We start from the raw sequence: 10681 nt of genomic DNA, 5'->3' as shown, positions 1-10681 counted from the left end.
CTTCCCACCCTACTGCCCTACCGCTTCCGCTTATTCTTATCCTCAAAACCACTTCAGACATTGTTGACTCTGGGGGACCTCCTCCAGCACCCCTTCCTGCCCCACCCCGTCTTCCGGCAACCCTAAACCCTGGGGCTCTCTCCCTCCACACGACTCCCCTGTGCAGGGACCACCGCCCTCCCTCCCTAGTCTGAACCCAAGGCCAGAAGCAGTCCCCACTCTCCTTCACTTCTCACTCGGTGCTCAATGAATGTCTGATGGGCTCTAGAATGATTGGCACGCAGAGACAGCTGGCTTGCACCTGCTCAGGGACTGAATCCATTGCCTGCTGATGGGTGGCTATAAGGGACTAGGAGGTTCAGGACTCATCCTTGAATCACAGTGAGCCCAGCCTCTCTGGCCCAGCCTTGCACCAGCCCATCTTTGATCTAGACCCTGCCCTGCCAAGCCCCCAACCCAGCCATGGCCCCAGCTCCAGCCTTTGCTCCAGAAACTGTCCTGGCCCAGGCATAGCCCAGCCCCTGCACGACCTCACACCCCACCCTCAGTCCCAACCCTGTTTCTGTCCCTGCATAGGCCCCAGTCCTCACCTGTGCCCTCACTGTGGTCCCTTCCTACCCCAGCATCCTTCCCAGTGAAACCATCCTGAGGATGTGACATCCCAAGCTGTCCTCTGCAGAGGCCCTGGCTCCAATTGACCAGGGGCTTTCACTGGGGAAGGCCCATACAGCTAGTTGGACAACATGTGGGGTGCACCAGGCCCCCCTCCCCACAGCAGTACAGGCCAGGCAGCTCCAATAACAGGTAACAGGCCCAGCCGCAAGGCAGGCACAGGTCCCAAGGTTCTCCGGCTTGCTCACCCCTACCCCTGCCCTGGGCCAGGCCTTCTCCTGAGCCCTGGGCAGGGCTGAGCCTCCACGGGTTGCTGAGTGCCCTGGCTGGAGAAGAGGTAAACGGGAGAATCCTAGGACAGGCCAGTGGGATTTGGGCAGCCTACAAAGTGGGGCATCAAGAATGACCCCCCCCACTACACCTTGCCTGCAGACGACCAGCCTTGAAAGAAAGCTCAAGTGTCTCTGGGGTCACCAACACCTCTCCAGCCCTTCTTCTTGGGAACTGAACAGGGAGGAGGGGGTGGGGAGGGCATAGGACCCTGGGGTCTGGCCCTCCACGCACAGGTGGATCCTGCAGGGCTTCATGAGGACAAAAGCCAGTGTGGTGATGTCCATGCTGGGCTGTAGCTGTGCCTCCTGGAGGTGTGAGTGAGTCAGCTGGGCCCCGTCCTCCTCCATATGCTCACGTGCCCATGTCTGATCTCCATGCACGGGGAGAGGCTGACCACGAGCTGCTCTCCTTCTCTCCTGCTCCCCCCATATGCTGGGGCTGGCCTGGCAGCTGGCCAGTAAATGGCACGCATAGGGATACTTTCTTCTCCTTTTGGCCATAACTGGGGACCAGACAGAGGTGAACTCTTTGCACGGCTGTGTTGAAACTCCCGGCTAACTAGGCCACCCTTCCACCTTGACCACGACCTTATTGCAAGTGTCTGTCTCGCTCTCACTCCAGCTCGATAAGCTCTGTGTACACCCAAAGCATGTGATGCTGATTAAATGAATGCATGGTGGAGGGATGGGTGGGAAGACACAGATGACAAAGGTGCTTCCTGCCAACTGGCCCGTCTTCTGAACCAGCCACCCCTCCGGCCTGAGGCCTTGTTCCTGAATGCTGCTGGAAGCCACCCCTGTTGGAAGCCCGCGGCATCTTGGGAAGCCCCAGGGCCCTCGGGACCTGGTGGTGGTGGGGCCATCCCCATTATGGGGTGGCAAGGGTAGCAGAGTGGCTACAGAAAGGCAAATGTGGCTCCTTCACAGCTGGGCTCCCAGCTCAAAGACCCCAGACTGTGAATTTAGTGACCCCCAGGCCCTCATCCAGTCGTGCTGTAGTACCTGAGTTGGTCACAGGCCCCCCTGAGTCTCTCTTTCCTTTCCTATGAAGTGGGAATGTAACCTGGCTTCCGGACAGTTTGGGGGACCTGGGGAGACAGCTGTGGCCACCCATCTTCTTCCTGCCTGGCCCCCTCGGCCCTCGGCCTCCAGCACAGTAGGGAGGGGCAATGCTGGGGGCTGAGGACATGAGCCAGGGGCCTGGCCCGAGCAGTCCTGGCACCAAGGACTGGGGCTGCAGGTGCTGTCCCAGGACCTCCGCCAGCTCCAGGCCAAGTACGAGCTGTCCCAGGCCTTGCAGTTCCCCCTGCCCCAGTGCCACCCCCTACTGGGCTAAGTAGCTGGGACTGAGCAAAAAGGCCTGAGGAGGCGAGGCCAGGGAGAGGACGAGGAGTGGGGTGATGAGGAGGGCAGAGTGGTGGGGAGGCAGGGGGCTTAGCTCCCACCCTCTGACCTGAGACCTTGGGCTGGTCTCAGGCCCTCCATGGGCTTCGTCTCCCACCATGAAGGCAGGGCCGTGGGTGGCTATCCCCAAGTGTCTGCCAGCTCAGCCCCTCTAAAACCCCCTCTGCGGTTGCCACCTGGCTCTGGGGGGGCCCTGGGTCCTGCCCCGTGAGTGGCCCTTCAGTTTCAGGGTGCCCATGAAAGCCTGAGCGAGGTGTGAAAGGGTGTGTCAGAGCAATTTGATGGAGAAAAGGTCCAACCCGTCCACCAGATTCTATGAGGGATTCCTGGCCCCAGAAAGGCTTTTAGCGCCGTGGCTCCCAGGGCGCCACATGGTATGTGTGGAGAAAGACAATTTTTTCCAGGTAATTTTCGGGACTGTAGGGATGGGGAACTGGGGCCCAAGAGGCAGAGTAGCTTGTCCTGGGTCACTAGGTGGTCACTCAGAGAGACCCACACAGCCTCTGTTGGCTCAGCCAGCTGGCCAGGGCAGGCCCTGCTCTGCCCTCTGCCCTTGACTATGCATCTTGACTGCGTCCAGAGCAGGCAACCCCTTGGAGATCCATCTTGCTTAGGGGTTCACCCTGAGAGCTGAGCATGGCTGGTCATCAGCACACGGCCTTCTCCCTTCTGGGGGCTCCTGAGTCCCCCAACCTCAGAATGAGTGCTCCCAGGGTGCTGGGCACCCCAGGCATGGTCCCAGCCAACCTGTGGGAAGGGTTTCTCATTACCCTCCTTGCAGCTGGGCTACCCCGGCACAGAGAGGTGAAGCACCTGGCCAGGTCACCAGCTGGTAGGGGCTCGGGCCAGCTGTCACCTGCTCAGCCTCCAGCAGAGGCTTCACAGACCCCCATGCCAGAAAGACCCAGCTCTCTCCTGAGCCCCTTTCTCGTGGCCTGATGACAGCACCCCTCTGACCAGTTTGAGGCTCAGTTTTCTCATCAGGAAAATGGGGGTGGAAAGGCTGAATTCAGTGGCCCACAGGTGGCAGTGAGTGGCCAGCCCAGGGCGTGTCTGGGCAGGAGATCTTCAGAGAGCAGCCTCAGGGGGTCATGACCTGGAAGCCTCCAGACCATGTTCTCGTGTCTGGCTCCTGCCACCACTGACTGTCTCTACAGGCAGAGGAAGCTGGAGAGAGAGGTGCAGAAACATCGCTTTTTGAAGACTATCTGATTAAGATTCTTGAGAAAATCTCCAAAGGTACTTAAGGAGCCTCCTCAGAAAGCCTGTCCCCTCACAGTCCCTGGGCATGGCTGTGACCTCATGGAGGCTTGAGCCCATTTGCAGAATGGGTATCCACAAAGACGATGCCACAGGGGTTAGGGGGGGTCACAGGTGCTGAGCCAGGCTGCCAGTGAGCCCGGCTCTGCCAGTGGGGCCCGTGACAGTTTCGCATGGTCCTGGTGTCTATCTGAATAGCGTATCATGTACAGTTATCTGTATAGTGGGAACAACAACAGCTGTGTGGACGGGACAAACTCACCCTTTGTAAGAATGTAGCACCGTGCCTGGGGTTGAGCTAGTGCTCTCACACCTGCATGGAACTGACATTACAGTAAATGTTGGCTGTCATTACAATTATTTCATTTGCCATGACCTTGCTTTTTTTTTTTTTGCTATTTTCAACTAAATTTACGCAGACATCTGAAATGGGTTTTGGGTTTTGTTCTGTTTTATAATGATTTGTACCGGAGTCCACCGTTATAAGTGCTGGAAATGTCTTAGGAGAAGGAGAAGGAGACACACACATATTTTTATTATCATTATCATTATGACCTCATCTTTGATAGTAAAAATAAATATTGCCATTTATTAAATATATACTCCATGATAAGCACTTCAGTAGAGCTGTTTTATCCCTTCTTACAAGCCTCTGAGAACTGTGTTGCCCAGGCTCAGAGAGGTTAGGGAACGTGCCCAAGGTTGCCCAGCCAGAAAGTGGGGGATCTGGGTCTCAGACTCTGGTCTGACTTTATAGCCACTGCAGTAAGTAATATAGAGCCGTGGGGGCCTCAAGCTCTGACCTGGAGTTCAGGGAATGCTTCACAGAGGAGGTAGCCTCTCATGGAACTCAAATGAATTCAGCAAAGGGGAACAGCTCTGTGAGTGGAGGGAAGAGCATAAACGTGGGCTGGAGCCACAGCCCTGGTTTGGGGATGTGAGGTCCAGTGTGCTCGAATGCCAGGACCCAGCAACCAGTACTGCTTCTGGTGGCCTCCCAGTTTGGGGCCATCCTAATTCAGTAATTCAGCCCTGTCCAACCCATCCAGAATGAGTGAGCACCAAAGCTGGGGACCCTGTCACTCAGGGCAGCAACAGTTCCTGGCCGTTTTTTGTCGGCTCTCATAATCAGCAATTTGTCCTTAAGGGCAGTCTCCGGCCTCACTGGGCAGCCTGCACCTAGAATCCTGTCCTTAGCTGCTGGGCAGCCTTTCAAACGTTGATGATTCTCTTGAAGACACAAGAGGCAGGGGATGGGGCTGGCCCGTCCTGCTGTTTGGAGTAAGCTCTGAAGGACCGTCCGTGCCTCTCAGCTTTGGGGCCCCAGCCTGACTGTTGGCACAACAGCAGAAGCCCCATGCACCTTATCGGCACCACCCACTACAGGGGGCCCGCTGTGCCCACCCATCCTGCCATGGCACTGTCTCCACGGGCACCAGCGAAGGGGAGGGGTCAGAGGAGTCCCTGGTGGAGGCCATGGCGGAACACTGTGGGAAGCTCTTCACAGGCAGCTAGAACACCCAGAAGCAACTAGAGGTCTTCTCCAAGATGACCAAGGCCATCCGTCAGAGCCTGGAGTCTCTAGCGGGGGGCCATAGGGCTCTTACCCCAGAAGCAGCTGCCTGAAGTCTGGCCCTCTCCCCTTGACCCGCAGAACTGGAGGCATAGAAGGCCTCTACCCTCTGCACCCCGGGGAAGATCTGGAGCCGTGGTGGGCTGCTGAGCAGTGTGGGTGGGGCTGTCACTCCACAGCCTTGTGCTATATCCCTTTCTCTCCCCTTCGACTGGCTGACTTGGGGTTTTTCCTGAGGCTCAGCTTATGCTTAAAAAGTGTTCTTTATGCTAGAAAAGCCCTGGATTCAGATAGACCAGGGTTCAAATTCCAGCTCAGCCTCTGACTGGCTGCATGACCCTGGGCAAGTTTGTACCCGCTCTGAACCTCAGTTTCTAGGCTGTCCAATGAGGGCAGTGCAACTTAAGTGGTCGTCTGTTGTAAGACAAGGAACCTAAACTGTTACAAAGTTACTGCCCTAAAAAGTCATCTCTCTTTCCTTTTTGGTTAATCTTGTAATGAATAGAACTTTCACCAGGACAGATAGACAGAAGCAGCTGCCCCGGCAAAAGGCGTGGAATGATGAATTTGCTTGCTGCAGTGGGGTCTGGGGACTCGGAGGGGAAGAGTACACATAGAGGGTGGCGGACCTGTCAGTCGACTCTTGCGTAGCAACATTGCTTGACGTTTGTAGCGGGTCTGTGCCCTCTAGTGGCAGTACTGAAAACCTACACCATTCTGTACCTTTTTTTACCTAGAGATGGGATCCTTTATAGGATGGGACCCCTGAGAAGCATTTACACATGCTTTATCTCATTTAAATCTCACCCCAGCACCTCGAGGTTGGTGTTTTAATTACTAGGACTGACACTAGGGTAGGTATGACGTGAGCGGGCAAGTGCAGGGATAGAGCCTATCCTTAATATTTTGCTCAGTATGGATTTTTTTGCATTAACTTTGATTTTTACAGACACTGCATTAAAACATTACTTAATTACTGAGTTTTCTGATGCCCTCTTAAACTTTGCACCTTGGTTCAAGTCATGCAATTCTTCCCATTTTCAAGACAAAGAAACTAGGACCTTGTGTATGGTCCTAGGTCCCCCAAGCACAGCCCCCAGGGCTGAGCTGGGGGACCATGCCCAGCACAGCCCTGGGCCATGGCAGGCCTTTCACAGCCCTGCTCTCTGGTGTTCCCAGCAGCCCCTGCGACCTGAAGGGCACAGACTTTTGGCTCTGGTTATGGGGAGGAAAAGCAGCTCCAGGGGCTGGTCATATTCAAACCCTGGACATGCCTTTTCCTGCATCTCCTGGAGCCTTGAATGGCCTCAAACACCCAGAACTTGCCCCTCCCCCATCCCATCCCCACTCAGACCACCCTGGGCAGTGAGCTCCTGTGACAAGGCTGAGGGCAGATGCCCCAGGAGGGGTTGCTGCACCCAGATGACCCGGCCCCTCTCACTGCAGACCCTCAAGATCCGGCTGTATCAGCTGCAGAGGAGGCGTCACCGCAAGCGGGAGCAGTGGTGGCAGTTGGAACATGGTGTCACTTACCAGAAAGACATGGGCAGCTAGGATGTGAGTCCACACTGCTGGCCCTGGGAGCTGGAGCAGGACAGGGGCCTGCTGTCTCCTCAGTAACTGTCATCCTCAAACACACACACACACCACTCAGTCACTTACCTCTCTTGGGCGACCGTTAGCCTTCAAAGGGCTTCTCTGAGATGGTGCAGACATTATTTTACAGATGGGAAAACAGGCCAGGGGTAGTTAAGGACTGGGCTTTACCAAAAGCTAGAGCAGAGATCCCCCAACCCAGGCCCAGGGCCTGGCATAGCTGGGTGCTTACTCAATCCTTCTAAAAGGCTTGGGTTAATTATAAAATAATGACATGTAAGTGAGAGGTTATTACACACCATCTTCAGTGATTCTTATGTTTCTGATCATTGCCAGGCAGTGTTTAGCCCAGGGCCTAACCTGGAATAGGTATTCCTAAATATTGGTTGATTCTTACCCACATCTATTTCACAGATGAGAGAAGTGATGTTCAGAAAGAGTAAGTCATGGCCGAAGCCATGGCCAGAGACCCCTGCTCCAGTCCGATGTTCTTACATCAAGGTTGGAAAAGCGTTGTCTGCCTGGAAGGCACTGGTTTAGTTTTATTGTGTCATTGGGGTAAAATCAACTACTGCAGCCCTGAAAAGAATTCACCTCTGGAGATCAGCTGATGTTAACTGATTTAGGAAAAAAGGTAAGAAAGTTTAGGTGATTTAGGTCAAAGTTAAGAGCAACTGAGGAGCTGCAAATGGTGGTGAGTCCGCAAATTAACTTTCCAAGGGGAGTTTCATGAAATAGGCTGCTATTCAGTCAACAAACACAGAGATCTGTTATATATTCCAGGTGCTGTTGGGAGAGGAGGATCAGAGGCACAGAGGGAGGAAAGGTGGGGGGTAGTGTGCAGTAGGCCTCAGCTGCTGAATTCATTAGGAAAGCTAAATATAATAAAGGAGGCTAAGTTAGCGGGTCAAATCTTCAGAATAGTATTAAACAAAGGGGAGCAGAGACGAAGAGCTCCTTACCGACCAAAAAATTCCAGCTTTAAACAACTTCAAGTGTGAGAAAATTCTTCCTACAAACCCTTCTGGGAGAGTTGGATTATTAGCAAATGGCTGATGCTAAGAAAATTGGCTATTTGGTGAGGAAATCGAATTACATCCTTTTTCACACCATACACTGTAGTATATTCCAATTCCTTTGTGGGGTGGTGTTCCAAGTGTTACATTCACCAAAACCACCTATGCCACTTGCTAAGCATGGAGATACCTACAGATTATCCTCAGATTCTGATTCTGGGGTGGGGCCCAGAAATCTGGATTTTGAACAGGTTCCCAAATAGCTCCAATGTAGATGACTCTCCAGTGGCAGGGTAAGATATACAGGTACCTAATGTCAAAAAGAAGAAAATCTGGTCCACATTTACCTGGTCTTTAGTTGAGAAGAAACTCAGAAGCATGAAAGCAATATAAGTGACACCTGAAAATAATTTGCATAAAACTTAAAAATGCATCTTCCTCAGCACACATCAAAATATCTAAAGACAATCAACTGTGGGAAAATAGCAAGAAATTTGAAAAAGGATCATCTATTTTTATATTTAAAGAACTCTCACAAAGTAAAAAAAAAAATGACATCAATTGTTCATATTCAGCAAATTAAAAAATAAATAAAAATGGCCTATCAACATGAAAAATATTTCACCTCACTAAAAATAAAACTAAACCATATACTTTCTGCTCATCAAAAAAATTTAAATGAATACACTAATCCTTGTAAGATAGGCTCTCCAACACTGTGAAAATGTTTGACATAAACTCTCTGAAAGTCAATTTTATAAGAGGTCGTGAGGCTGAAAAATGCTCCGTCCTTTGGTGTGGTAATTCTAGGTCAATACATTTGCGTTAGTAAAACAAGAGCTATTTGGCTTAAACTGACAAGAAAGCCCAACTCAACATGGCTTAAACCAAGAAGAGGCTTATAAATGTGTAAGACCAAGGATTTTAGCTTTAGGTGCAGCTTGTTAAGGAGCTCAGTGTCAACAGAATCCAGTCCTTGGTCTCTAGGCTTTGCTAGTCTACATATCAGCTCCATTCTCAGGCTCAGTGTAAACAGGATGACTGACAGCAATGTCAGCCCTGCATCCTCAGAAGTTGAAGTCAGAGGCAAAGAGAGAATATCTTTTTCCAGGAAGTTGTGGACCAGTCCCAGGGTTCACTCTGATTGGATCATCTTTGGTCACATGCCTGGCTTTAAACAAGTCCCTCACTGACCAGGCCTGGTGGGTCCATCCTGAATCTCTGTAACTAGTGAATTCCATACTCTGATTAGCTGGGTCTGGCTCAGATTTTTTAGTGTAAATGAGGTGGAATACTTTCATGGCTAGAGGTCATTACCCTGGAGCCCATGGTGGGTGCCACATGAACTACACGGACTGAAAGAAGGGGACAGGTATTCCCTCAAAGGGACATCAGGCTACTGTTAGCACAGTGAGGTGGAACCTGGTGCTGAGCGAGCAAAGTCAGAAATGTCCATTATAGATGCCAACAAAGATGTCACCACATTGTTATTTACAGAGGCCAAATTAGAAATAAATAACTCAGAGGAAGAGTTCAATGCCCAAATCTTATGATTTTATAATTTTGCAGCTGTTAAATTATATGTTTTAAAAAATATTTAATGTAAAGAAAATATCTCTAGGATGTAAAGTTAAGCAGAAAAAAACAGATTTTTAAAAAGTAGAATATAAACCTCATTTGGTAAAAATTATATGAAGCAGTGTTTCTAAGTGGGAGGATCCTGACCCTGGGAGACGAGGGAGGTATTAGGCCCCCCTAGTATGGCAGATTGAATTAGGGGTCCCAAGTCTCCACCCCCCTATGGTGGTATCTACATCCACACTTGCTAGAGGCTCTTGGGGGGCCGAGTATTCATCTCCACCTCTTGACTTTGGGTTGGCCATGTGACTTGCTTTGGCCAGTAGGATGTTAGTGAATTATGACACAAGCAGGGGCTTAAAACATGATTGTGCAGTTGAACTGAGCACCCACGAGCTCTGCCATGAAGAAAATGTGCCTCTGGGAGCCCCCTGGTCCTGGGGGATGGGAGCCATGTGGAGCAGACATGGATCCATCCTGCAGATTGGATCCACTGAAACCACTCAATCCTCAGCCAACTCATAGACACCTGAGTGGGACATAAATGCTCATAATTGTAAGCCAGTAAAGTTTGAGGTGGGTTGTTACACAGCATCACAGCAATAGCTGTCAGATACACCTGCACACTTCAAATTCCATGCTCTCTCCAACCCAAGAATCACTGGCATGTGGGAGCCAGTCCACCTGGTGGGCTTGAATTGTGTCTCCGAGGGACGCTGTGATGTAGGAAGCGGTTAGGAACACTGTTCTGCCATGTTGGCAATGGTTAGCTTTGAATGGTAAGATTCTAATTTTTAATTTTCTCCTTTATACTTCTGTGTAGTTTTTCAGTTTCTGCGATAAGCATGGTTCACTTTTATGAACAGAAAATAAAAGGCTTTATTCAAAAATTGAAAAAAATTAACTGGAAACCAATCCTTCTTGGCGTCTCATTGATTCTAACCTTCAGTGTCCCCAGGAAGAAGGTTAAGTGTCAAGTCCTTCACCCACAGGGCGCCTTCAAGTCTCTGAACACAGGGTTCTTGCTCCGCTGCATGGGGTCTTCTCTCTAAGTTCACAGCTCTGGCTTCTTAAATGTGGCTCTGCTCTCTGGATGGATCCCCACTGGCCTCTAGCATTAAAATGTGGGTGTCCATATGAGCTCCATTCTCCAGGTAAGGAAGTCGGCCAACTGAGCATGACAGGGAGTACCTGGAAGGAAACATCCTCGCTGTGGCTCTGGACGGAAAGGCACTGGGCACTTCAGCCTTCACTCCCAGCCCTCAGCCTGGGGGCTGATGTCCTGCCTGCTTGCTCTGGCCACCCCAGGG

At 51.3% G+C, this 10681-nt stretch overlaps 1 protein-coding gene across 1 annotated transcript; it reads left to right on the top strand.

The window, feature by feature from the left end:
- Window positions 1–1747: 1747 nt before the first annotated feature.
- Window positions 1748–10257, top strand: CCDC197 (coiled-coil domain containing 197). Its single transcript, XM_073241928.1, is given in 7 exon segments — window positions 1748–2171; window positions 2174–2219; window positions 3506–3537; window positions 3540–3598; window position 4557; window positions 5053–5214; window positions 6623–10257. Coding segments are annotated over 7 exon segments (471 nt in total). The 5' UTR covers window positions 1748–2113; the 3' UTR covers window positions 6736–10257.
- The last annotated feature ends 424 nt before the right edge of the window (window positions 10258–10681 follow it).

This window comes from Manis javanica, chromosome 8, assembly GCF_040802235.1.
Source record: "Manis javanica isolate MJ-LG chromosome 8, MJ_LKY, whole genome shotgun sequence".
NCBI classification, from domain to species: domain Eukaryota; kingdom Metazoa; phylum Chordata; class Mammalia; order Pholidota; family Manidae; genus Manis; species Manis javanica.
Note: the sequence above shows the minus strand (reverse complement) of the source record. Positions and strands in the feature narration are given on the sequence as shown.